This window comes from Actinia tenebrosa, unplaced genomic scaffold, assembly GCF_029948245.1.
Source record: "Actinia tenebrosa isolate PJP-AT-01 unplaced genomic scaffold, QUT_ActTen_1.0 PGA_scaffold13__45_contigs__length_12533684, whole genome shotgun sequence".
Classification (NCBI taxonomy): domain Eukaryota; kingdom Metazoa; phylum Cnidaria; class Anthozoa; order Actiniaria; family Actiniidae; genus Actinia; species Actinia tenebrosa.
In genome coordinates, this window is record NW_028292573.1 from 4562015 (window position 1) to 4589652 (window position 27638).

Genomic DNA, 27638 nt, shown 5'->3' on the forward strand with positions numbered 1-27638 from the left:
TTAAAATTTTGTCTAAGTGAAAACCGGAATTTTTTGCTAAGAATCCTAGATTTTGAATTCTTTGGTTCGGGCTTCCTGTGTATATTCCAGCGGTCTTCCACATGAACGACAACAAGATGGCTGCCGAAGGTGTCTTGTATTTATGTCTTTTTGCACAAGAACATGTGGACTTCAGAGTGCCGGTAAGTAGTGCTACATGTGTATCCTTATACCACTTGTTTGCATCCCTATGCTAATAGTTTCTTAATTAAGACAAAAACGGGACTAAAGTGTACGGTGTTCTTGGATTCTGGCATGACTTTACGGGTATAGGCTAGACTCAAAAGCTCAGATGCTTCTTCAGATGTTATTCATTTAGTCAGTGAATTAGTCAAGGCATCCAATTTCGTTTGCTTTCATTGAGATTTGTAGATCTTTTTAGTTGAATATATTCATCTTGAACCAAGTTTGTGCTATACCACAGGAGACCCAAAACGCTTATATTTTTCCTACGTGAAAATCCATTCTTTTATATTGTGATTATTTTCTTATATAATTTATGTCATCTGTTACTGTGTCTAAATGTATATGTTTTACTGAAGTTCCCTTTTGAAAATGAATACAGCTTATATGCATATTTGGGCTCCCTGTGTTTTCCAAAAAAATTGGCTTGGGTCTTGACTCCCAACACAAGAGCCCTGCCATTCTTACTGCTAATTCTCCAAGAAATGCCAGAGTGTCTTTGAAACCTTAGAATTTCAAGAGCTGTGATTGGTTGGAATATTTCTTGCAAAAGTTACTATTAAAAAAACTGCATTAGGAAACAGAGTCAGCTTGCATCAAAGGATAACAATAGACTTGAAAGCTCACTAAATGACATTGCATATTTTTATTTCTTTTTTTTTTTTTTGTTTTGTTTTGTGTGTATAATTTATAACCAAGGAAGTGATATCCATAGCATCTTTACATGGTATAAACCTGGAATGCAAAGATGGTTATAAGAATGAGGTACAGTAATTAAGAACATTTAATCCAGCTATTAATATGCAGATGCAGTGGTTGTTTCCCAGGAGGGGTGGTTCTCCCAATATATATAATGAAGAGTGGGAATAATCATCGTTTCTTTAGTGCTTGGAATTCTAAGTCACTCCCTCTCTTTAAGGGGGAAAAAACGATGGTTTTAAGGCTTTTTTTTATAAGTTGTTGATTATCTCATGTTTTTCAAAGTAATATCTTTCAGGGTCAACAACAACAAATTTATTGTACCCAGAATTACAACAATAAATATTTACAAAGAGTCAAAATTAAACCAGGACCACACCCAAACTATATCTTTTAGGAGTTATATTAATTTTTTTGTGGTCATCTCTGCCCTATTTACATGAGAGTACCCCTCTAGGGTGTTGATGTTGATGATGATGTTTTGTTGTTAGTGTTTTTATGTTTGTTGTTGTTGCAGGTTGCAGATTGTAGATGCAGATTGCCTATTGTAATTGTTGATGATTTTGTTGTTGTTGTGGCTGCTGCTGCTAATGTGCTGCTGCTGCTAATGTGCTGCTGCTGTGCAGATTGTTTGATGTTAACTGTTATTAAAGGATGTTGTTGTGGTTGTTATGTTTTGTTTTTATTTGCATTAGAGTCCATTCCTAAAAGTGACATTGCCATGTGAAGATGATGCCAATAAATTATTATCCAGATCTCTATCTATCAAGTAAGTATTACATTTATCAGTAGTCAAAAATACCAGCTAACTATGAATGAAGGCAATTCCCCATGGGAGCCCAACCCTACCCCTGGCTGAAGTTTAGTAGGAACATTAGCTGATAGGGTTTAGGGTGTCTATAAATAACAAAGCCATATTTTTGGGGAATAAAAGTAGAATATATCAGTAGTACACATGCCTATCACTTCAGTTTGTTTCCTAGACTCAGCATCACATGGAAGAAGTAGAGTCTTTTAAATCTTTCCCAGGGGCATGGCATAGCAAGAAACCAGGAAATGGGGGACACTCAGAATGGAAAAAAAAAGAACTACACATCTTTATTCACTCAATTAATTACCAAAAATAGAGGGGGCTGCCCCACACTTCACAGCGCTAGTCTTCTCTATCTCTATCCAAGGGGTATATATTCCCAGTGTTCTTTGATTTTCCTTGCCTAGAAAAATAATTTCTGATTCACTCTATAAATTTAACATGCCTTGATCAATGTTGGTAGCCTCAATGAACATTTCTAATTTTGAGAAATTTGAAGATAAATCAATATTAACTGATAAATGATATCCTTTCAATATTCAGATCTCTGTATGAGTTGTGGGGAAGTGGCAAAACATTAGATGATCTATGTGAGCAACTGAGAAAATACCCAATTAACAAGATAGTGAGTAACCATGCAAGAATACTACTTACAAATCTTTCAATTTTGTTAAATTTTGAATCGCTAGATTATCTATATATCTCGTAATATTTTTTTTTTCATCAGAAACCATATGGTAATGAAGAATCTTCATTTAGAATAAATGTTGAGACATACAATAAAAAAATACCACAGTCCAAAAGAAATCTATTCTATGAGGTAAGAATTAAGCTGTAATTTATACTGTACTATTTATGGTGATTTTGTTGGTGTCAAAGAACGTAATTCAACATGATACTACTACTGCTGCTGCTGCTGCTGCTGCTGCTGCTGCTGCTGCTGCTGCTGCTGCTGCTGCTGCTGATGATGATGATGATGATGATGATGATGACATTAATAATAGCTAATGGTAATAAACATGAATTTCTAAGTCAAAGTACAGTATGCATGGGATGCTGAGTATTTATGCTTTTTTGGCCCCTCTAAAAATTGATCTGACATGTTTTCCTTCAACTTTAATTTTCTATAGATATGTAAGTACTTTCACGGACAAAAATAACAGTGTAATTTTTCTGATAGTTTTCCCTGTTCCTTTTTTGCATTACTTAGTTTCCCAGAGTGCTTTGTGAGCTTTGATGATCACATATCAGTATTATACTAATGGTGTTTGAATGAGTTACTATATGTAATGTTCCCGAGAATGATAAAAAGCATTTCAAGTAATGATATTGGTTCTAGTGGTAGCAGTAAAAGTAATCATAATAATGATGACATTTGATGAGGATGATGATTGTGATGACATCAGATGAAGATGGTACATTTGATTCTGATGCCCAGGGCGATGAAGGTTACAAGAATGGTCATTATGGTGTTAATGACATTGATGATGGTGATGATAATGATGATGATGATGGTGATGATAGTCATGGTGAGAATATCTGATGATAATGACAATAATGGTACATTCTGATGCTGATGTTGATGATGGTCACAGTAGTGTACAAAATAATGGTGAAGATGGATGATAAATATATTCTATAACTAATGTTTTTCTTTTGAATCAGACCTTATCATTTCTGCCTTTGGAAGGAAAGATTAATTTGGACAATCCTGATCACATATTTTCTTTAATACTTGACTTTGGTGAAGATTCCAATGAAGCTTCGGAAGAGCCCTGTATATATTACTTTGGACGTTTGGTAAGGAACCACTTACCAGATAAAATAAGGAAAGAATGTATAGTTTACAGTCAAACTAAGAAAACCATGAGCACCTTAAATATGTCTGGAATGTTGAACATCATCTTCTGACCAATCGCATGCAAGAGTGAATTCATTTCTAATTAACTGTTGCACGTGATTGGTCAGAATATGATTTTTAATATTCCAGACATATTTTAGGTACTCATGGTTTTCTTACATTCACTGTAAAAGGAGCAAATATATGGCCACATGGTACAGTCGGCAGAAAAAGTCAGTTCCAACCACATGTTATATAGCAATCTTGGAGGGGTAGAATTTAAGATTTTTTTAAAATCCAAGACCAGCCTACATATCTTCCAAGATTTACACACTTGTACATTAAGCATTACTTTTGATTCATTCAGATAGGTAAGGGACAAAGACATATATGCCAGAAGTACTCGTTAAAAACCCGTCATTTCATTGGGAACACATCGATGGACCCTCTGCTCTCCTTTCTCATGGCTAATCAATGTCAGGTACTGTCAGTATATGTGTGTGTGTGCGGTCTGAAAGTGAAGAATGAAAGTCCAAGGTGTATTTAAATCGTTTTTTCTTCCTTCAATGTTTTAGGCAAGGCCTGGGACTTTAGTATATGATCCATTTGTTGGGACAGGTAATTACAGTGCAATAGAGATTTAATTTCACAGAATAATATTATGAACAAAAAAAGGGCTCAAAGTAATACAGGCTAACATCCAAACAGGCCAAATATTACAAGAATAATTTTGAAGTGTCAAATGGAAAATAAAATGGCAAGCTAAATTTAATGAATTTTTGCTTACCGATTTTCTTTTGGGTCTTCCTCGGTAAAAATGTCTGCCTATATTTTTATTCTATTTTGAGCCCTGCGGCATTTGTTTCCACATCAAACAGACACTCTTTCCTAAAGACACTTGAGTGACCATAGCAATGGTTCCATGTCATGGTTGGACTTGATGTGTTCATATATTTACTGTTTATTTTTTTGAGCCCAACCTCCACTTGACGCTATTGTTTTGCAGGGCTTCAGTAAAATAACGACCGGATATTGGACAATGTGCGACCAGAATTGGAACTTGTCCAGGCAAATCTTTGCCTTGCTTGTCATTTCGACCAGTAACATTGAGTCAGAAATGAGGTATGACTGAGGTTAAAAGTAATTTTACCGGTCATCATAACCGGTGTCTTACCGGCCGTTATTTTAAGCCCTGTTTCGTGGTCACTCATGGTCACTCAAACAAAAGGAAAGTTTTATTCACTTCCACAACTTTTCGTTTTCCAGGAAGTACCTTATTATCTTGTGCTCATTTTGGTTCTCGAGTTTTTGGTAGTGACATTGATAAAAACATTATCCAAGGACGAGGTAAAATATTAAACTTGTTTTCTTGAGATTTTTCATGTTTTCTGCATCACCTCATCTTCCACCTCATGTGTCCTTATTAAAGAATAGGCAAAAGAACTACTTTGAATTCATGGTGAACTGACAAGAACAAAATATAAGTGAGTTTTGAAGTGGTGAAGAAGTACCATATGACGACGAGCTGGACACAAGTGAAAAACGTCTGCGCATGCTCCTAAAAGGACAAAAATATAGAGGAAATCTCGCACCCAGAGCTCCTCGGGTTCGTTCCTACCAGTCGGAGGAATGAGCGGAAATCAGAAAAAAACGTTTATAATGATTATGAAATGCACCAGCCCTTTTTGAGAAAGGAAAGATTATATTTTCTTTTCCTTTCAACGCGGGGGTTGGCAGAACACGAGAGAAGTGTTAGGAGAAGCACGACGCGTAGCGGAGTTCTTCTCGACACTTCTCGAGTTATCCGCCAATCCCCAAGTGCTTTATAACTCCACACAGCACAGCAAGCAAGTTTTTTATTTCTTTTATAAAATACCAATTACATGAATGACGAAACTGAAAGTACGCGAGCGTGCAGTGTGATCTCATAAAGCACGCGCTCACAACCAATCAGAACGCGAGATTCTGACAGTCATCTCATAATATCATATGGTTGTCTTCGATATTTGAGAGTAAAAGTTATTGTTGACTGCCTTTTCAACAGGCAAGTCTTCACGTGCCAACTCTAAATGCAAGTGGAGAGGTTAGTTTTCGTTCTGGTTTTGCTGTCATTTCTACCTCTAATTTAAGCGTAGTCATTTTCTTATTTTAGAACACTTGTATCTTCTCAAGCCAGTAAATATTACTGGAAAGAATAACACGTGGTGTGAAATAGGAAAACGTTATGCCCAAGATTAGAATAGTCTATAATACTAAAGAAACAGTAATGATAAAAAGGTAAATTATACACCGTGAAAAGATGAAAAAACTTACTAAGTAAGTTTTAGTAAGTTTTTTCATCTTTTCACGGTGTATAATTTACCTTTTTATCATTACTGTTTCATTAGAAACACCGACGCAGCTCACACTAGTTTTTAGCTAGTTATATCTTCTTATAAAACTAAAGGGATGACAAGTGATCTTCAAGAATAAAGAAGCTAATTCTATTCAACAAATGCTATTCAACTATTTGTTGGAAAAGTTTATAGATTTAATCTGAGACAGGACTTAAAAATCACTGCCTTCTTTAGACCAACTGCTTTCCTTTTATGATTTAGCAAGAGATGAGGTGATTCGTACCAACTTCATCCAAGCGGGTTTGGAGAATTTGTTTCTAGATGTTATGGTGGCCGATGCTTCTAGACCCGTGCTGAGAGCCACTCCTCTTTTTGATGCTATCGTAACAGATCGTAAGTAGAATACAATACTACAATGCAATACTTTATTTGCCAACGTGTCACTGAGGAGCTTATAAAAAAGGCGTTAAAACGAGAATGTGACGTCATTTTATTAAAATTAGCTCGGATTTCCCATCCCCCTTCTTCTCTTGAGAATTATTATTTTCATTTAGCAATGTATATTTGTATTCTTTTTGCAGCACCTTACGGGGTTCGGGAAGGAGTTCGTATACAAGAAGCGGATAAAACGGTCTTGGATGAAAACAGGTATTCACCACAATATAGATAATCTTCGCGTCGTGCTTCTCCTAACACTTCTCTTGTGTTCTGCCAATCTCCGCCTGCTTTATAACTACACAGATCACGCGCGCGCGTTTCCTATTTCTTCATTCTAGCACTGCCATGCCCATAGCTTAATAACCATATCCCTGTATCAAATGTGATATTTTCTCTAGAGACTTTGCGCCACCTTATATTCATCAATAATCCCTTATCCATATGTTTTCTTGATGTACATTTCAGGTCGGAGCCGGCATACCCTGCTATCCGTCTTGGACGGCTCTCTGATGTTATTCTCAGTCTACTTCATTTTGCTTCTCAGTATCTCACACTTCAAGGGAGACTTGTATTCTGGCTTCCAGTCCACAGACCAAGGTTTTTTTCCTTACCTTCGCCTTCTAAAAAGATTTGCTCCAAGCTGGACACACTTTCTTTTAACTAACTAACTTATTTATTTATATCTCAGAAATAAAAGGGAAACAGCGCGCGCACGAAATACAAAGTGAGAAAAATAAAAATTTCTTACCAGTCTCTTCGCCGCGCGCGCATCGATAAAAGTGGACCCAGCTCTTTCTTTACTCGACTATTTTTCTGCTGAGCAAAAAGTTGCTGACCAGAAACAACGCTGGCCTTGAGGAAGATATTTTGAGAAACTAAGAAGAGTTCTTTTTTTTCTTCTCGTAGTTATTCCAAGGAGAAGGTACCTCGACACCCATGCTTCACACTAGTAGCAAACAGTGAACAGCGTTTGTTTACCAACATATCAAGACGTCTTATTACGATGGAAAAAACGAAGGACTACATGGTAAGTTTAACCAGAGACATCCTTTTCTTTTTACATTATTGGCTGCATGTGACGTCTCTTGGGGTTTCGGGTTTGATCGCTGGACTCAGTGTAACATGACAGCAAAGTCTGCTGGGTCTGAAGAGGGGAAAATTCGAGTTACACGCTTCGAGTTACACACTTTTAGGATCGAGTTGCGTAATTAGCGCGTAACTCGAAAATTAAGTTCAACCCTGTCGTTTTCGAGTTACGTAACTCGACTGATTTTGATCTGAGCGATGTTTGTCATCGAGTTACAACCAGTAGTCAAAGTGGGCGTTGTCTCACCAAAATGGGTGTGTTCGAGCGTGTATCTCGAAGAAAACCCTACCTTATTGGGTCTCTCCCTCGAGTTCATTCAAGTTCATTCTCGTACCTAGAGTTTCCTTATAACGAAAATCGGAGAAAATCCTAAGACTTGGCTAATGAGTAGGGTCTGGGAACGAGACGGCGACGGCGCGTCGACTCAGGAGGGAAAAGAGGGACTGTTAGTCTAGTTTCCTTACAACTGACAAAATTAACAAAAAGAATATTTGTTTAACAGGATTCAATAACGATGGAGTCACTACTTGGTAAAAACAAAGACTTTGAAAAGATGTGCGATAATTTTCGAGAAAATTACTTTAGTTCTTCATCAAGCTGACAAGTGTAAGTCATCGGTCAGGATGGATTCTCATTCAAATAAACAGTTTGACTAAAACCAAATCTTTGACCTTTACGTGGTTATGACATTGGAGGTGGAATTGGGCTACCCGATACATGCTCTCTGTTCTCGTGCTGGCAATATATGATATCATTTCCCAAAAAGGCTACTCTAATTTGTATATAAATGGTCTTAGGAAAGGCTGATATTAAACGAAATGTATAACGACAGATATAGTTTTGAGACAAGCATAATAATGGGTATGGGCTGTATATAAATAACGTAAAGGTAAATAAGTAAAAAGGAAATAATCTGCCGCACCCGATTATGATATTACCGTCTAGAGAGACGGCGGTACATTTCACCAAAGTTACTACAAATACAAAAGGGTAGGTCGTAAACTCCTTTCAACTTTGAGAATATTGAGACTTAAATTATCCTCCTAAGCCTATACACCCCTCGTGGGGTATAGTCCATCAACAACATCTCCATAGGAAGTCCCTCCTTCATCCGGGACTAGATTCTCTGATTGTTTATCTGTTGGTGATGTTTCTGTAGCGTTTTTTTGTCGCCCAACCCTCCTCCTTTCTCATCCGGGCTTGGGACCGGTAATACTGGAGTTAAATAAATAAAGTATGATTTCCTTTTTTTATTTATTTATCTATTTATTTATTTATTTATTTATTTATTTATTTATTTATCTATCTATCTATTTATTTATTTATTTGTTTATTTATTTATTTATTTATTTATCTATTTATTTATTTATTTTGAAACGATTTTCAACAAATTTATTGGATTGTCTTTCTAAACGCAACGGTCGCTTTGTTATTACCGTCTAATGCTTATAAAATCAATAAAGTGGGATTTCCATTTTTTTGAAAAGATTTGCAACACATTTGTTGGCTTGTGCTCCTAACCTGCTTGTAAGCTGTTTCTAAGCGGTATAGTTAAAGTCAAATCAATGTTATTTGATGACAGAAGTGGGCTTCCTGTGTATGATTCATTCTCAAAGAAACTGGGCGCTAAGATCTTTAAACCGGAAATGGCTTGGTTGTCGTACTCTGAATGCCGGGAAGGCCAAGTCCGCCATTTTGTTCAGCAAGAATCACTCCACCTAGCGACTTTTTCTTCTAAAATACCGGTCTTTCCTGTCATCGACGAGTATTGTATCATGTAATCTCAATAGCCAATACATATAGTTAGTCTCTGGCAAAACAACGTAGGTTTTTACAATGAAGAAGCTTTTCTTTTCGTCGAGTACTTCGAATGATTTACAGAACAGTTTCGTTGGTAAGAGTTATCGTGTCGGGAGATACAGTTGCACAGTAGAAGATGTTATAGCCGAAGGTAAGGAAATCTTAACTCAGGCTTGTCAAATCAAAAACACTACCGCTTAATACATTACTAGTGTAGTGATGGTCGAACCTACCTGATAACTTGAATATCTTCTAAGTTTATGTTAAAGATTCTTGTAGAAGAAGCCTTGGATAAAGAATGTTGTACTGTAAATATTTTTGGTATTAGTCCAGATTGAGATGGAATTGTTTTGAAGACTTCCTTCGCGTTTACAACACTGATGTAATACATTAAATACTCACTTGTCGATGTTTATTTATTTTTTTCAACCTTAAATATTACCATTAAACATTAAAATACTAAGTGCATAACTGCAAGTTAAGATGTGTAACTTAATATCTGTAACTAAAGATAATATGTAACCGACACCAAGCAACTGAATGTCTACTAAAATGTTCCAAATTAGACCTTATATACTAGTATAATATGCGTTAAATTTATAGATTTACCATTTCTAAATTTCAACATTTGGTTTTTAAAACGAGTTTTGACAAAGAAAAGTACAATATTGTTCATCTATTTTTACCTTCTTTAAAATATTCAAAATATTGTAGTTCCTGTTTATGCCTAGTTTTAGATTAAATCTATAACCAAAGTGAAAGAATAGGATTCCTAGCTTAATTATATTTTAAGATTTTTCCCCCTTCTTCATAATTATTGGATTGTTATCTTAATATTTAAAATACCTGGTTTTTATTACCAGGTTATGGTACAAGCAAAATTTATATATAATATATACAGTATGAGTGGCCGTGTTGTATACAATATATAAACCTGAGGCGTAGCCAAGAGTTTATATATCGTATACAACAAGGACACGAATATTGTATATATTGCTTAACAAACGTCTAGGTTAGTTCCTTTGTGTTTTGCTAAAATTTTCAAGGTAAAAGTGAATCTGCCCAAATAAATCCTAAACTCTTCACGGTCATGTTTTCTATTGTGTTTTCCTCATGAATTATTAATGATTTTGTTAAGAAAACTGAAATGTCAAAAATTAGTAACAGAAAGGAGTTCCCTGCCTTCCAGGAAATGAGTAGAATAAATAGCCTTGGCCCAAATGTTTTCGTACCAATCCCTCCCCCTCCCCTTGAGAAAAATGTTGAAATAAATATCTGCAAACTCATCCTAAATTGTACTTCAGTTATAAATATGTGCAATACTTCATGTTTACTAGCAAATTCATCGTGATATTAATATGCCAACCGTTTCTACTAAATAGTGTCAAGAAATTGTTTTTTGTCACCACCCAATGAATGTCTGGTTGGCATATGAATAGCAAAGGTCACATGAGCTATCTAGATACAAAATGTTATTATATTACATATCTTAGGTACCTGAATCTCACTAAATCCTTTGCATATGGTAAGAAGATTACTTGTTTTAGAAGGGAAAGTACTTGAATATTGAGCCATAAGAGGATATATTAGTTTGTATACCTTTTGTATTAAGTGACTTTATACTGATAAAGGGGTCCCTAAATGTTTTTGAAATATTCATAATTAGACATATGAATCTAGATAGATTTGAAATGTGAGCCAGGTTTCGCTTTAGCTTTCTTAAGGAATCTCTTGGCCTGTTTTGGTTACATAACACACTAACAACAATGTATTATAATTACTAATAAAGACATTTACAATAATAATAATAAATAATAATCTGGTTATTCTTTGACTTTGTTGTACCTAGCTTTCCCCCAAGCAACTGGTTGTCACACGTCGTTCAAACTTTAATTTAGCGCCCATAGCAGTATTTATGATCTGTGGAAATAGAAATATTGTATCTTTTTGATGATAGAGTGCACACACTAAATCCGTGAACATTAATTAGGACTAATTAGTACTATTTCATACAGAATCCTTTGTTTTCTATTGTTTATTTATCACCATTTAGTACTAAAAGTTAGTATTTGTTTCACGGGTTTAGTGCGTGTACTCTAACATCCATTCATAATATGTTAAAAGTCTAGCTGAATTCATAACTAATTTTTTTATCAGTTATCCACATCTTAATCTCAAATATATAGCAGAGTCAATGTGATCTTAAATATGATCAGAAATCCCTTTTCAAAGGGAGGGAGGAATAAGGAAATGGCCGGCTAATGGTCAAATAACAATGATAAGATGATAAAACATTACAAGATTTTTCAGCACATTATGATAAAAAAGTCAAATTATTTATGAATTTTCCCAGACCTCATTTATGATCATATGCTACAAAGACATTCAATGTCATCTGTGCAAAATGTTTTTCTTAGACAAAATATTAGCTTATACACTCAATGTAGCATACACTTAACATATAAAATATTAGATGTTGCTCTCAATAAATTTGAAATGTATGTAGATGAAGATGCTTCCTTTAATATGGGCTTTTGTCATTCATGTGCCTTTCCAAGAACAGAGCTTTTATAAAACTGTATGACACATGATTAAGTTTCCTTCTATGAAACTATGATAGTGTATTTCCTCTATTAAGCCCCCACTTCAAAAGCATTAAAAAAGAAGTATAAGAGAATAGGCCCCAAGGGGGCTTAGTAAAGGAAATACATCAAACTAGAGTGTATGTAATATCTAGAACTATGCATAATTGTTTTGACAGGTGGGTTTGCAGTTGTATTGCTGGTTAAGGCTGCCAATGGTAGACGATACGCTCTGAAAAGGATTTCAGTGAATAATAAACATGATTTAGATATTTGCAAACAAGAGATTGGTATAATGGTGAGTACAGACAACTAAGGGACAGACCATTAGATCTTTGAGGGGGGAGGGGAATTGGGCAAAAACCCAAAAACTTTTGAGCACAGCTTTAAAGAGTGAAAAAAAATCGTGCATAAGAAAAGTGCCAGAAAAAATCCAAATTATGTCCCAAAAAAATTCCTGCACAGCCATGAGACGTAAAAAAAATTTCCTGCACGAAATAAATTACCCAACCTTGCTGCAATCCCCAAAGTGCCTTAATAGACCTCTTCGACTTGGGGTAATGTTTTCCCATTTCAAACCAATGATGTGTCATTCCCTTGAGAATAAGATTCTTTGTTTGAGCTGTATCCATATTTATGTGTCTTCTCATGTGCAACCAAGCGCAAACCTTAAACAAAGAAATGATGCTCTAGGGAATGACACATGGTCTTAAATGGGAAAAATAGTACCAAAATGAATTAAGCCTATTTTAAGGAAAAACAATGAATTTAAGTTCTAATGACAGTAGGATTGTTAAATTATCTCCCATTTTGAGCTTTATTGGGAATACAGACCTTTTTGGAGAAAGCGATCATTGTGGTATACCTTGGTACAAACATCTTTTCATCTTTTTTTTCAATAGAAACTTGTTGCTGGGCACAAAAATACTATAACTTTTGTCGACTCATCAATAACGCAAATCAGCAATGAAATATTTGAGGTTCTTATTCTCATGGAATACTGCAAAGGTATGCTGCTATTTGTTATTATTGATTAATACTGCTACCAATATTTTACAAAATGCAACCCTTAAAAGCTGGTCCTTCCTGGAGACATAAGCATAACATAAGTATTACTCATGTCACTGAATTTCCCAGTGAGGATGTGCTTGTACTTATGCACTAGTGAGGACCAGCCTTAAAGGATGTAGAGCTTGGTCATGTCTTTGGAAATGAGATATAGCCTATGTAGGACACAGGGTGGAGGGATGCAGGGCAGAGGGACAAAGAGCAGAGGGAAAAGGGCATAGGGACACATGGCAGAGGGACACAGGGCAGAGGGACACTGGGCAGAGGGAAACTGGGCAGAGGGACACAGGGGGGAGAGATGCTGGGCAAAGGGGCACAGAGCAGAGGGACAAATGGGGGAGGGATGCTGGGCAGAGCGACACTGGGTAGAGGGAGACAGGGGGGAGGGTTGCTGGGCAGAGGGACACTGGGTAGAGGGACACTGGGCAGAGGGACACAGGACAGAGGGAAACATGGCAGAGGGACACATGGCAGAGGGACACAGGGCAGAGGGACACAGGGTGGAGAGACACAGGGCAGAGGGACACTGGGCAGAGGGAAACTGGGCAGAGGGACACAGGGGGGAGAGATGCTGGGCAAAGGGGCACAGGGCAGAGGGACAAATGGGGGAGGGATGCTGGGCAGAGGGACACTGGGTAGAGGGAGACAGGGGGGAGGGTTGCTGGGCAGAGGGACACTGGGTAGAGGGACACTGGGCAGAGGGACACAGGGGGGAGGGACACAGGGGGGAGGGACACAGGGGGAGGGACACAGGGGAAGGGACACAGTGGGGAGTGAAGCTGGGCAGAGGGACACTGGGCAGAGGGACACAGGGCAGAGGGACACAGGGGGGATGGATGCTGGGCAGAGGGACACTGGGCAGAGGGATACAGGGGGGAGGGATGCTGGGCAGAGGGACACATGGCAGAAAAGAGGTAGACAAAGAGGTGGAAAGGCGGGTGGTCTAAAGGCCACACTATCCAAAATTACATTCACATCTGAATGTTGTCATTTTCAGATGGTCATGTTGTACAGCTTATGAATGAACACATTAATGATGGATTCAGTGAATCATTGATCCTCAAGATTTTTACAGACACATGTGAAGCAGTGGCACACCTCCACCAGGCCAACCCTCCTGTCATTCACAGAGATTTAAAGGTATCTGCAAACGTTTTTATTTTCTAAAATTTTGCTTTGTGAAAAACATCAAACAGTGTTGTTTTTACCTTTGATCCACTAGCCAATAGTCTGAATTAATACTTTTTGTGGGTGGATCCCGGGAGGGTGGCTAACAACTTCCCTTTTGTTCAAATTTCTCAGTATTATCCTTAGTAATCAACCCCCCCTTTTCCTCGCATTCCTGGTATAACCTTCATATTTGACACACCACCCCCCCCCCCCCCCTTCTAAAATTCCTAAATTCACCATGACATGAATCAAAAATCCAGATTTTTTAGACGGTATGATTAACATGAAATTCATAATCACATAATCAACACTGATGTAAACAAATGTTTCTTAATTCTCATTGACATATAAAAATGGCAGTTTGGTACCAAAGGTCCAGCATCTAGATTATTTTTGGAATTTATCTTATCCTAGTTTCTTTTTGTATTTACAGGTCGAAAATATATTGCGTAGTGATAGAGGGGAGTTTGTGTTGTGTGATTTTGGTAGTGCAACAAGGAAAGAAACCAATCCTCAGGTAGGATGACGTTTGACAATGTCACTCTTATTTTCAGCCCTGAAAATCATTTTCATTGAACAAAGCAGTTTTACATGTATGTCTCATCGAGAAGTACAATAAACCTCTATACCTTGGTTGTAGTATGATTCCCCTTTCAGAGCAATGTCATTCCCTAGAGTATCATTTCTTTGTTTAACTGTTGCACATACAGTGGTGGACGGAGGGGTGGTTTTGTTAGTTTCATGGAACCCCCTCTAGTGAGATCTTGAGAAGCCAATCATGTTCTTTACCCTCAGTGGAATGAAATATTGGAACCCCACCTTTATGAAACCAATATTAACATCTTTTTCTGCCTGACACCATTTCGGAACCCCCCTTTTTGAATTCCTGGATCCCCCACTGGCATAAGAATATATAATATACTCAAACAAAGAATCTTTATATCATGAGAATGACATGTGGTCTGAAATGGGAAAACATTAAGATTCTCCCATTCTGAAATTTCCCTTTCCCTTCACTTTTAGGCTGAAGGACCCACAATAGTAGAAGAAGAAATCCAAAAGTATACAACATTATCATATAGAGCACCAGAGATGGTTGACTTGTATAGTGGAAAGACCATATCTACCAAGTCAGACATATGGGTAATCATCAACAAGTTCAAAAAAACTCCACAAAACTACTACTAAGGCCAAACAAAAAATAAGTGTGTTTCCTGTTGCATGAGAAAAATAATTGGGGTCGGTAGGTCAGATTTTTTTTACTGATACAACAGTGCAATTGAGCTTACTGGGAACCCTGTGGTGCATTTGGAAATGAAAAAAATATTAGGGTCGGCAAAAATCAACAAAAAAATTAGGGTTGGTCGTGCAACAGAAAACACACTTATTTTTTGTTTGGCCTAATACTCACCTCTACTCTTTTGAGGTCTTGGGTTTGATACCCAGACTTTGAAACACATGTGAGTAGAGCAAGTAGATCAGCCCAGAGGTTGTTTCAGGGTTCTATCTGTGAGTTAGCTGTGCCCTGACTTAGATCAGCCCAGAGGTTGTTTCAGGGTTCTATCTGTGAGTTAGCCATGCGGCCTGACTTAGATCAGCCCAGAGGTTGTTTCAGGGTTTAATTTGTGAGTTAGCCACACCCTGACTTAGATCAGCCCAGAGGTTTTTTCAGGGTTCAATCTGTGAGTTAGCCACACCCTGACTTAGATCAGCCCAGAGGTTGTTTCAGGGTTCTATCTGTGAGTTAGCCGTTCCCTGCCTTTGATCAGCCCAGAGGTTGTTTCAGGGTTCTATCTGTGAGTTAGCCATGCCCTGACTTAGATCAGCCCAGAGGTTGTTTCAGGGTTAGATCTGTGGGTTAGCCATGCCCTGACTTAGATCAGCCCAAAGGTTGTTTCAGGGTTCATTCTGTGAGTTAGATGTGCCCTGACTTTGATCAGCCAAGAAGCAAGGGATGGATCCTGTAAATTGCATAACTTGTTTTCAATAAATCTATTTATACTAATATCCTTGTGTTGTCTTTCAGGCCCTTGGTTGTCTGTTATATAAATTATGTTTTTTTACTCTTCCTTTTGGTGAAAGTACTCTAGCAATACAGAGTGCACAGTTCTCATTCCCTGAAAAATCTCGCTATTCTAAGGAGCTTCACAGTTTGATAAGTAAGTACATGATGATAAGGATGATAAAGATGATGGAAATAATGATAGCAGTGTTGGTGATGATGATGATGATTGTAATGATGGTGGAGGTGATGGGAGTTACGTTGGCGATGATAATCATTGATGCTAACATAGTTACTATGATGCTAATGATATCAATGGTAATGGTGGTGATGAAGATGCTCGTGGTTTTGAAATAATGTGAGTTATAGTAACAAGCATTTATGTTGCTGACACTGTGGCGGATTTAGGGGGGGGTTCATTGGGTGAAAATAACCCCCCCCCCCCCCCCCCACCGGCTGGTACCTTGGATTTTTTATATTGTTTTAGATAGATAAATAAAAGTATGGTACTAACTCATGAGATTTAATATGAAATGGGACTGGTGGATAGGTTATCCTTATCAGGAGCGCCTCTAGGGCAGTGATGTGCCTCATGGGAAAAATGATGATGCTAGAGAACGTCATTGTTGTGCCGAGATTTGCAAAAATGAACCCCCCCCCCCCCCCCTCCTCTTAAAGTCCTGGATCCGCCACTGTGACAAGTACCAGCGTTTCATGGTATCTACGTTAATGTCATCAAAGTCTATAATCGAGGCACCACTAACCTCCAATCTATCATTTGTTCTACCAGGTTACCTATTGACCCCAGACCCAGATACTAGACCAGATATATACCAAACAGCACACATTGCATTTAAATTACGTGGATTAGAGTCTCCTATTGACAATGTTAATGTAAGTTAACCGTAACTACACCATGTGATTGGATGAATTACTAAAAGACGATGGGAAGCCATTTCAATGTTACGGCATGTCGTGCCGTGTACGTCGGTGCTATAAGTTCTGTATGCTTCCCACGTATATGGTACTGACATACAGCACGTACACGGTACAACAATGCCGTAACATTGAAATGGCTTCCCATAAGAATGGTTATCGTATGAGTGGGAGACATACGGTACTGACTTATAGCAAGTACACGGTACGACATGCCGTAACATTGAAATGGCTTCCTATATGAATGGTTATCCTATGTTTCCCACTCATCGTTAACCATTCTTATGGGAAGCCATTTCAATGTTACGGCATGTCATTCCATGCACATGTAAGTTTCCCACTCATACGTTAACCGCTTTAATTTTCTAGTGTCATATACATATACATATATATAAACATGAATGACTTATTCATGATCATGAAGGATTCTATCTAGAAATAGAAACTACCCTCGCTTTTCAGTTATTTTAGTGACAACAATCTTCTGTTTGCACTTTTTTCACGATGCTTGATTACGATTTTAGTATCTTTGAGTAAATTATAAAGAGTATTTATATGATGCAGTTTTCTTACTGGTCGTCAAATATCCACAGAAAGCGACTATACCTACAGCGTTACCAGAAGTAAAAGAGAAACAAGAATTATCCAACAGAGCTCCCAAGACCAGGTTGGCATACACCAAATCAAAATATGGCGACCAATTTGAATAACTGTTGTTCTGGACTGACAAACAGCTGACTAGCATCGTGTTCACGTGGAAACGTAAATCGTTTGTTTTCACATGTATGAGAGGCTAGTCAGTACAGAACAATAGTCATTCAAATTAGTCGCCATATAAGACATAGCAACTTTAACTAAGGGGGGTCAGAACCATAAATATGCTGAGGACTTATATAGCTTTTTCATTGGATAAAACATAATCTAGCGCAGGCGTGATGCGATTCCGTACCGTGACCGTGGCCTGTCCCCCCCCCCCCCCCCCCCCCCACTTGTATAAACCCTGCTTCAACTGCGCTTAACTCCTCTATTATTACCCACGAATAGTACCTAAAGATTTTCCCTCCCTCAGGGTTATGGAGGGTCCCGTTACTACCTCGTTGACAGCTCGTCAGCGACCACGTGCTGCCGGCCAAGCCAACGCCCCTACTCCAGCCGCTCAACAACAGGGACTTTCCCATCTCAGCCACATAGCCAGTCCAAGGCAAAGCAGAAAAGAGTTTGCAATGGCACAGGGTAAGACAGTTCTTGCACCACATGACACTGTGAATAATAGTATTATTCACATGGCAAGCCCAAGACAGAATCGAAGGAATAACGAGCTCAATATTGTGAGTGAGAATCCGACACAAATGAATCCTGCTTACTATGGACAAGGGCAAGGGTTTCCGGTGACGCATGGGTATACTCACCAACAGCTCGTGCAGCAGAAACAACAAGAACAACAATATTATCAGCAACAGCTGCTGCAACAACAACAACGACAACAGCAGATACAACACCAACAGCAATTACAACAACAGCAGAAAGAACAACAGTTAAAGCAACAACAGCTTCAATTAATACATCAGCAACAACTCCAACGACAACAGCAATTACAACAGCAGCAGCAGCTTCAACAGCAGCAGCAACAGTTACGACAACAAAGACAACAGCAGTTGCTACAACAACAGGAAGCACAACGCCAACAACAGATTGTGCAACAGCAGTACCAACAACAGCAGCACCAACAACAACAACCACACCTGCAGTATGGTTCACAGGTACCAAACGACGACCAACAAAATCCTTTTCTACGCTTTTCTTCCGGTGCAAATACCTTTGACTCAGGGTTACCCCCACAGACACAATTTTCGGCACCTGATCCCCAAGCTTCTAAGAGCGCCCAACACTTGAGACCCTGGCAGCCAACGCACATGCGGTCACGATCGGATCCCAGGGCCGCCATGGGTCTGGACGTAAGAGAAGCTGTTACAAATGACTTTAAATCTCCTTACCACCGATCGCCTAGTGACCCAGAGCTGTCGTCCTTCCAACAAACACAGCCCTCAATGGCTGAACTAATAGATATAGATAGCACTACTACAGACACTGATAAGGAAAACTGGAACCCCTTTAGCCCTTTTTATGTTGGTAACGATACTGATTTTGCGGTCAAACCTGATGAATGTGATGATATGGATTTTGCATCGTTGAGGGAGAATCTTCCTTCTAAGGACATGAGCAGTCAATCGCAGAGCGGGATGGTGTTACCTCTTGATAACCTTGGATCAGCTCAGAAGGCGACAGGCGTGCCGGTCAAAAAAGATATTGATGAATCACCGTTATTATCCCCAGGGGAGTTCCCTAAGGACTTTGCTACCAATCCTTTCTTGTATAACATACCCAGTAGACACGAGGAAACCAACACTTCAGATTCCAGTGGAACTGCGAGCCCAGAGCACATGCAGTACAGGAATCTATCCCCACCCCTATCCCCTGGGGCGTCGGACCCATTTGGTGCTGTCCCGTTTAGCGTCCCGCAACCGAAGAAGCAAGATCCACCAACTTCACCCGACGTTTTCGGCGCTGCACCTTTTGAAGTCCCTTCGTTGAAGAAAGAACCCCAATTAGAAAACCAGACTGACGGCATAGGATTTGGTTCTTCTAGAGATGGGTTCGCTCAACAAGGATCTGATCCTGGCCGTGTTTCTCCACAAAATCCTTTCGAGGTGGACGCTTTCGGGAAATCTCCTTTCCTGCCCAAAGCTGAACGCGCTGCGCTTAATAGTGACAGTAAAGAAGACGAGTTGATTCCCAGCGGTGCGGCATTTGTTAACCCAGCTCTCGATTTAGTAGACGCACCTCATGACCCCTTTGGATCTGCGCCCTTCAATAGTAACACTAATTCTGCATCCCAGAATACTAAACGGGAAAACAAAATGGATCCACGACCGCCTCAGAGCCCAAGGGCCGATAAATCAGGCGGTAGACCGAGGCGGCGATTACCTCAAACACCTACCAAGGCTAGTTCCGGGCAAGAATCGTCTGATGGGAACCCTCTTGCAAGAAGAGAAAAGAAAAGCTGAACAGAAAATTGTATTATCTCGGCCAGCAAACACATAGGTCACTAAAGTACTTGAATCGCCCAGTTTTCAATTGAACTTATCCCGTGCTTTATGGTTACCCTATAAGCCATTCAGAGGCAGAGTGAAAACACTGAGTTGAGTTAGCATTGCAGGTTATTGTGGGACTGTATTAGGGGGAGGAAATAGACACCATCATGGAAATATGTCCAAAATAGTCCCACAATGCACTACAATGCCAACTCGGCCCAGTCTTTTACTCAACGTGCATAGGTCAAAAGCAATAGGTTAAATCGTGAAGCAAAACCGTGCTTCGAATATAATCCATTAATCGAGTACTAAGTCGGTTCTCCCATAGACCTTTTCTGAGTTTACATAATAAACAGGATGAATTATGGTTTAGCTTGGGTACTAACAATATACCATATAAGGCATGATGAACAAAGGATATTTGTACCCAAGCTAGACCACAATGCACTTCGCTTGCTGCAGACGTAAACGATGCACAATCTGATGACAGTTAAGGGTGTCCTGCTGGCGGGAACAAGCAAACTGATAACAAAACTATTTTAGATTCACTCGATACCCTACTTGGAAACTTTTTTTGATTCACTCGATACCCTACTTGAATGCATACTATATATATCCGTGAAAAGCTTTGTAAGAAATTTCACAAGTTTGTACAAATTAGTAAGTTTAGTAGACCATTAAACCTACAAAACTTCGCACTAATTTTTACAATTTTTTTAGTTACCTTTTTCACGGATATATGGTATAAGCTAGAAGAGACTATTTTATACTTTTTCAAAGGGTTTAAATGAGAATCTGTTGGGTTTGTAGCTTTACCTGATCGATGAAGAAGTAAATAGACCGCGTTTCTAGTTTGTTTATGATGGTTCCACATTTCAGACCACGTGTCATAAGAATAAGATTTTTTTTTGCGCTGCCGTTAAATTTATGAAACTGTACAGAATGACACGTGGTCTGAAATGGGAAATTACTACGCCCAAGGTAAAGAGATAATCAGGTCATAAGTTCTTAGAAACGAAGCACCCACTTGTAATGCAGTTCATATCCCCAGGCCCTCTTTATCAGCAACCACAGGACCCCCATGACAGATCAAGAAGCATGACGTTAGTAGGTTTGACTAGGTACGCAGTGTCTCCCGGAGTCTTTAAGCGAAATGGTTTCAATTTTAAGCTTTAGTTTAAATTCCCCGCATGAATAATTGTTGAGTCGATATCAATCGCTCCACGTCGTATTTTTTATCATTTTATAAAGTTCCATTTCATAGTGTAAAATTTGTCCGAGTCAAGTTGTGAATTACCCATAATGCAGTGCGTCTTAAGCTTTGTATTGATTGGACCAGTTGATGTAGCATAGACGGGACGAGGGTTGTGTTTCCTGGCCACGTGATGTAAAATGCTTGCGGAAATCACGTGACCTTTCGGCGGCTTTGAAAATATCGTATGTTAAGTTTCCCCACACTAAACCGGCTCAAATTGTTTTATAATCATTAATATTATTTGATATTACAATGATAAGTATTTGAAATTAATTCTATTGGTCAATTATTGCTATTGACATTTGTACCACAATTCCTTGCGAGACTAATTATAAATGAGTGTCGCAAGGGATTGTGGTAATTATAAAATGAAGATGATTACATTCTTGATATGGTTGATCTTAATAAAATAATCTGCTGCATTCTCTTGGGGAATTTTTATCCGAATGGAAACCGTCATTTGTGTATCAACAATTTGAACATTCTTCGAAACTAAACTCCCACCACACTCGAAAATTATCAAAATGCTATGCAACTGGTTACCTAGCTTGCATTGCGTGCATGCACTCCTGGTTGCGATGCAAGCTACTGATTACCTTAAGAGTGATCTATGCTGGCGCTTCCATTAGAATTGGTGGTTTTCAACTGTCCCCAAGAGGACCAAAAGACAAAGAAATAACGGCCATATATACTGGCGGATGACGTAACGTGAAAAAGTAGAATGCCATATGCTTTGGTAACGCTGATCTAGCCAAAATTAAACTCCACGTCAGCGCAGAAGCTAGTCGGATACGTCAGGGCTAGTTTTATAGTTTTTCAAAACACATCCCACGAGGGAAAATACATTTTAGGTTGCTGGTCATAGCAACCATAGCTCCCTTAGGCTTTTGCCGAGCTTCCTGATCAGGCTGTAAGTCCTCCCGGGTATAGCGGTGTTGGGGTCGAAATCTCTGGCATATAGCCGTAAATGCTTCGCGCTGCCATGCGACGCTTCAACATTCAAAGTCTGGGAATGTGGTCTCCGGTTACGTTTTTGGGGGGGAAAAATCCGAAACTCTATGTTTGCGCAGTAGGTTGGTGCTAGTTTTGGAGCCATAACTACCAGAATTGTTTCGTAGTTTTATTAGCTTAAATCGTCGTCTTGTGACATCCAAAGAGCTCAAAATATTAAAATAGGAAAAAAGAGAATTCGTATAGCATTGTTATCGAGACAAAGGGAAAGATCCCAACTATTTTGGCATTACATTACAAGCAAATGAATTGACCATTTTCACATTCCTCAAATAGTACATTGCAATTTTGGGGGGGTAACCAGGGAAGAGAAAACCGCACATTTTACGACGATTTTGTAAATACATCTCATGACATTTAAATAGAGTGCTCGCACTAAACCCGTGAAACAAATACAAATTATTAGTACTAAATAGTGATAATCAAACAATAGGAAGCAAAGGATTCTATATGAATTACTACTAATTAGTACAAAATATTATTCACGGGTTTAGTGCGTGCACTCTACGAAACAAATAAAAAGAATGGAACTTTGAAGAACTAAAGTTTTAAGCACTTCGTCGTGAGTCAATACCTTTTCTGTAACATATATCCTCTTGATGCTTTGAATGGAAAACTTAAATCAGAATGAACTGATAATTATTACCTTACCGATAAAAGCACACAAGGAACATCTGATTGAAGAACGTTTCAGTTTCTGACAGTTTTTGACCAGTTACCCGCCAGAGAGCAAAGCATAAGAAATTATGAAAATTCAGTATAATAAGAAAAACATTTCAAAAATAAGTGCATGTATATAAATTTTGCATGTATATAAATTGTGCATGTATATAAATTTTGCATGTATATAGATTGTGCATGTATATAAATTTTGCATGTATATAAATTGTGCATGTATATAAATTGTGCATGTATATAAATTGTGCATGTATATAAATTGTGCATGTATATAACTTTTGCATGTATATAAATTTTGCATGTATATAAATTGTGCATGTATATAAATTGTGCATGTATATAAATTGTGCATGTATATAAGGTGTGCATGGTAGATGTTCTAGTTCACAGCGCATCGTCTTGTTGGTTTGACATCTTCAGACCCGCGGGATCATCTTCTCTGTTGACTCCTGGGTTATCGTAAGCATCCAACTGTGTCGGCTCAATATCGCATTCAGTTTTGTAGCTTTTCCTCTTTCTGCGCCGAAGCAGTACCATCAGAAGCACAATGCAGCCAATGAGTAACACGCCTACTGCCGAGGATAGCGCTACGACAGTCACTCCTGGAGATGTGCTTTTATCTAGAATGACGGTAAAAAAGTATGTTTGGTGAGATAATAAGTACAGAAGTGTGTATGTATTATGTATGCCATCCTCTGACAGGATGCATTCATCCATCTCACTACTCATCCATCCACACACATACTCAGTCACCCACTCATCCCTAAACTTTCCTATCTATAGCCTACTCATCCAACCACTCATTCACCCACTCACCTACCTATATACTTACTCATTCATATCCACTTTCCCATCTATCTACCCACTCATCCACCCAGCAACCTGGTATCTACCTACCCACCCATCCACTCACCCACCTACCCTCCCATTCATCCATCCATTCAAATATCCATCCATCCATCCATTCTTTCATTCATTCCCCCATCCATCTGTTCTTTTTACCCGTATAAAAACAGACAGTTCGATAATACTCCGATACCTGATGTTGATTTTATGGCCTTCTTAAGAGTGATTGGTCCAGATGACAGGTGATACAGATTGGATTCCTGAGCATCACGTGACATGTCACGCCTCACTCGGTTGTTCTGGCAACCGACAGCACACTTGGAGGTATTGTAGGTGGTGTGACAGACCAAAAGAAGACAATGTAGATACACCACTCGATGGTCAGCAATGAAACGAAAGGCTTGGATGGAAAAGTTTTGCTCTTTGTTCGGTTCGTAGTTGTAATTGATTGTTTGGTCCACGTTACAGCTAAAGACACACAAATAAGGTATTTTAGGCCAAATTATTTTGTGGATAAAAACAGTACGGTTTTGAATTCCAAAGACATGCTTCAACAAAAACGTTTGTCATCATCAGTTGTGAGAAGAAAATTTAAAAAGGTACTACTTAAGTGAATTAAAAAAGAGGAAGAAAGTTATGTAATGTAGAGGAAAGAATGACGATATTTTAGGATTAACCCAAGGGCGGATCCAGCCAAAATTTTAGGGGGGGGGGGGGGGGCTAATTGAGTTTATTCCGTTAACACAACGGAAAACAATATAAAAAAGAATCGTTTTTTTTCTGCTGAAGGGGGCCCTTTGCCCCCCCCCCCCCCCCCTGGATCCGCCCTTGTAACCTCAAAACGAGTAATGTTTTTCTATTTGTTTGAGTCGTACGCCTGAGCTAAAGAGTTACATTTAGCTTCAAGTCTTAAATGACTGATTTATTATTAGGATTTAATTTCTCATCCGTTGTCGAGGAAAACGTATCTAGGCGTGGATGACTCACTGGTTGTGGTGGTTGCTAGGCACTTCTCAGCAAACACATGCAGATCAGCTTTATCAGACAACACTTGATACTTGATGTACAGTCGTTGGTTTAGCTGCACGCTGATTGGGTAATCGCTAATGTTGTATGAATGAGTGTAGCTGTTATCTGAATACAGATCCATCAGGAAGGTGAAGTTCCCAAACGCTCCTGAGTAGAGGTTTTTGAAAATGTTAGTGAATAAATCAGGGGCGAATCCAGGGATCAATTTAATTTCCATCAATTTTAGACGTCATTTTAACATCATTTTCCCGCGTTTTTTTTGGTTTCTCGTACCGGTATTTTGTTTCGCGTTCACAAACACTAATACTGTTATATATGACTTTTATCAGGACCCATCATTTTCCCGCCATTTTACGGCACATGCGCAATACACGTTGTCATATCTTCTATTGACTTTCCCCACCCATTTACCACGCATGCGTAACACACATTTTTACATCGTTTCCCGCCAATCTACCACGCAAGCGTATTGCAATTTACTCATACCTTCCTCTGCGTCAACGCGACGTTTTGGCTTGAAAGAAACGCTGACATACTTCCTCCTTTTGTAGGTACAGTTAAAAGGCAGAACCAGCGCATCGTGACGGGTGACAGTATCATTCGGGTTTATCTTGATAGCCAATTCTGCTTTCACTTCGTTCTGGTACGTGACGGTATCGTCTGTTTGCTTCGAGATGGTGTTACAGCTATTCAAAGGTGTTGACAGTATGATGATGTTTCCAGTGACCACACCAAGGCATGACGAGTCACGGAGGTGAAAGGCGGATGAGTTAAGGTTAGAATATGTGTTCTTGTCCAGTTCGATCTCCATGTGATTCTCTTGACATGTTACTGTGGGTAGCATCTGTCATCGAGAAGAAAAGGTATTAAACCTTTGTATGAATCAAGGGCACTAGGACACCGAATGTGGTTGGATTTCTATAGGTTTTTTTTCCCTTTCGATTATTTGAATTAAATTAACGTTGTACTTGTTTACTTATCTTGTGTCCGTGTTCCTTCGTCCGCTGTTATAATGCAGACGTTTTCATTCCAAAGGTCAAACGGTTTGAATAGCCTATGAGCGTTACTTCTTTAACGGCCGTTCCGTACTTGACTCTGTTTGTACTATACCAACAACAACGCGACCGCGTGATGCTCCTTACGTCAGTAATATTCAACCGTCCAGAGTTAATATGGTTAATCAAATTCACCTTAAGTTCCATATAGAGCCCCGGGGTAGGCTACTAGCCTGCTTGCCATTGTTCTCTCGTCTGCTCGCTTAATCCAATTATTTTGAAAGGTGGGGTGGCAGTGTGTTTACACAGCGATGACAGATGCAGCACCAACGCTAGTGTACGAACCACTGTCGAGCCTAGACAGGGGTAACACGATCGTGAAGCTGTATACGGCCGCTTTCACTCGTAAAATTATCCGGCTGTAATACACAACTAGCAGTGTATTAAATTGTTTATCGTACGACACGAAAAAACTGAGAAAGAGTGCATGAAAAACAACCATTTTTATTTTAAACAAGCAATCTTGTAAGTCACGTGAGCCGCACAAAGAAAAAGAATAACATTTCCTCGCTCTGCATGACGTCAGTGAAAAACTGAAAAACAGTTCAAAACACGGGTTTACAGACCATGTATCATCGCTCTATAATTGCACTTGGGAAAATAAGCGTACGTGTTGTATAATAATAATTGTTAATAAATACACAAGCTATGTAAACAGCTCAGTTTACAAGCAAAAATCGAACAGTTAGTGGAAAACTATCCGGGAAAAATCTCAAAGTGCTGGCAAAAATTATTTAGGTGTTGTTGAATTATGCCGTTTCATCAACGAAAAAAGCCTCCAGTCTCTTACCTCATATCCCACTTGTCTAAATAAGTACTATAATCTTTTGTACAGATAACGACTAAAATAGACACAAGAAGTTCAATACAAGTCTATTGAACGATTTTATAACGAATAAATAAAGAATGATTCGTAAATATCGAGTATTCTTAATATACATACAGACTAAAACCGAGATTGGGCTGCCTGTGGTTTCACTGGACTGACTGTGCGTTTGATTTCAAGCCTCGTCAAAATTTACCGTCCAACACTTTCTACCCAGGGTTCCAGAGGGTCGAGGAGCGGCTTCTCTGGAACACAGGGTAAACACTTTCTTGCGGCAACAAAAAATGTTACGGACAATTATAAATTTTTAAGATGTAATATTGTGACGCATATCATTCAATGGTCATTATAGACTAAGACTCAGTTTTCTAGGAGCAAAATATTAAAAAGGCGTCGGTTACTATAGCCTACAAGCAGCTTTACGCAGGTTTATACCAGTTGCCACGCCAACACCTTTTAAGCTTTGACTTTTTCTTTTTGCCGAAATTAAGCACTGTGCAGCCGAACACACATCTTTGATAACATATAAATTGTATCAATACAAAGGGGAAATATATATTTACCGGTAGAACACTGTTTGTAGCTGTTACTACACTAGTGCGTGTTGGACTGATTCCCATCGTATTGTTTGAACTATATGTCACTGAATTGGTTGGACTGGGTGAGCTTGGTGAAGTATTCATCGTAGTGGTTGGACTGGGTGAACTTGGTAAAACAGTTGTGGCATTGACTAATCCACTTTTCATCATAATAGCCAAAACTATGGACACAATTGCGGTTCTACCTGAAGAGCCCATGGTTCTGGTAACAGCTACAGCAAAACACTGCTTCGAAAGGGTGAACACGTAGAGGTCA

General features: G+C 38.9%; 3 protein-coding genes across 4 annotated transcripts; 2 read left to right on the forward strand and 1 right to left on the reverse strand.

Moving 5' to 3' along the window:
- The first annotated feature begins 1 nt into the window (after window position 1).
- LOC116290435 (tRNA (guanine(10)-N(2))-methyltransferase TRMT11) lies at window positions 2-8264 on the forward strand. 2 transcript variants are annotated; one of them, XM_089029292.1, is made up of 15 exons: window positions 2-182; window positions 922-987; window positions 1617-1690; window positions 2276-2357; window positions 2460-2552; window positions 3398-3532; window positions 3940-4053; window positions 4148-4190; window positions 4839-4919; window positions 5617-5655; window positions 6170-6301; window positions 6490-6556; window positions 6812-6943; window positions 7253-7373; window positions 7936-8264. In XM_089029292.1, the coding sequence occupies exons 1-15, from the start codon at window positions 102-104 to the stop codon at window positions 8032-8034; spliced, it is 1359 nt and encodes a 452-aa protein (XP_088885418.1). In that variant the 5' UTR covers window positions 2-101; the 3' UTR covers window positions 8035-8264. The 2 variants fall into 2 exon arrangements, with proteins under 2 accessions (XP_088885418.1, XP_088885419.1); XM_089029293.1 differs by having other exon boundaries at window positions 110-182; window positions 926-987.
- Window positions 8265-9112: 848 nt separating this feature from the next.
- Window positions 9113-21760, forward strand: LOC116290409 (uncharacterized). Its single transcript, XM_031697431.2, has 10 exons — window positions 9113-9384; window positions 11995-12113; window positions 12718-12823; window positions 13881-14023; window positions 14487-14570; window positions 15077-15196; window positions 16080-16212; window positions 16846-16949; window positions 17585-17658; window positions 18061-21760. Exons 1-10 carry the CDS (start codon window positions 9270-9272, stop codon window positions 20054-20056), a joined length of 2994 nt encoding a protein of 997 aa, XP_031553291.2. The 5' UTR covers window positions 9113-9269; the 3' UTR covers window positions 20057-21760.
- Window positions 21761-23511: 1751 nt separating this feature from the next.
- Window positions 23512-27607, reverse strand: LOC116290430 (ZP domain-containing protein-like). The gene is made up of 5 exons (XM_089028710.1): window positions 27347-27607; window positions 25389-25746; window positions 24861-25049; window positions 24067-24341; window positions 23512-23647 (listed from the first exon to the last, which is right to left on the reverse strand). Exons 1-4 carry the CDS (start codon window positions 27578-27580, stop codon window positions 24160-24162), a joined length of 963 nt encoding a protein of 320 aa, XP_088884836.1. The 5' UTR covers window positions 27581-27607; the 3' UTR covers window positions 23512-23647; window positions 24067-24159.
- Window positions 27608-27638: the final 31 nt, after the last annotated feature.

What these genes read in the sequence shown, in the direction of transcription:
- LOC116290435 (XM_089029292.1), top strand. Translation starts at nt 102, where the DNA reads ATGAACGACAACAAGATGGCTGCCGAAGGTGTCTTGTATTTATGTCTT. An exon ending in TATATTACTTTGGACGTTTG is followed by an intron (nt 3,533 to 3,939) that starts GTAAGGAACCAC and finishes TGATTCATTCAG; the next exon opens with ATAGGTAAGGGACAAAGACA. An exon ending in TGATCCATTTGTTGGGACAG is followed by an intron (nt 4,191 to 4,838) that starts GTAATTACAGTG and finishes TTCGTTTTCCAG; the next exon opens with GAAGTACCTTATTATCTTGT.
- LOC116290409 (XM_031697431.2), top strand. Translation starts at nt 9,270, where the DNA reads ATGAAGAAGCTTTTCTTTTCGTCGAGTACTTCGAATGATTTACAGAAC. An exon ending in AACAAGAGATTGGTATAATG is followed by an intron (nt 12,114 to 12,717) that starts GTGAGTACAGAC and finishes TTTTTTCAATAG; the next exon opens with AAACTTGTTGCTGGGCACAA. An exon ending in GGAGCTTCACAGTTTGATAA is followed by an intron (nt 16,213 to 16,845) that starts GTAAGTACATGA and finishes TTGTTCTACCAG; the next exon opens with GTTACCTATTGACCCCAGAC.
- LOC116290430 (XM_089028710.1), bottom strand. Translation starts at nt 27,580, where the DNA reads ATGGGCTCTTCAGGTAGAACCGCAATTGTGTCCATAGTTTTGGCTATT. An exon ending in TCGCGTTGACGCAGAGGAAG is followed by an intron (nt 25,050 to 25,388) that starts GTATGAGTAAAT and finishes ACCTCTACTCAG; the next exon opens with GAGCGTTTGGGAACTTCACC. An exon ending in CCTAGCAACCACCACAACCA is followed by an intron (nt 24,342 to 24,860) that starts GTGAGTCATCCA and finishes GTGTGTCTTTAG; the next exon opens with CTGTAACGTGGACCAAACAA.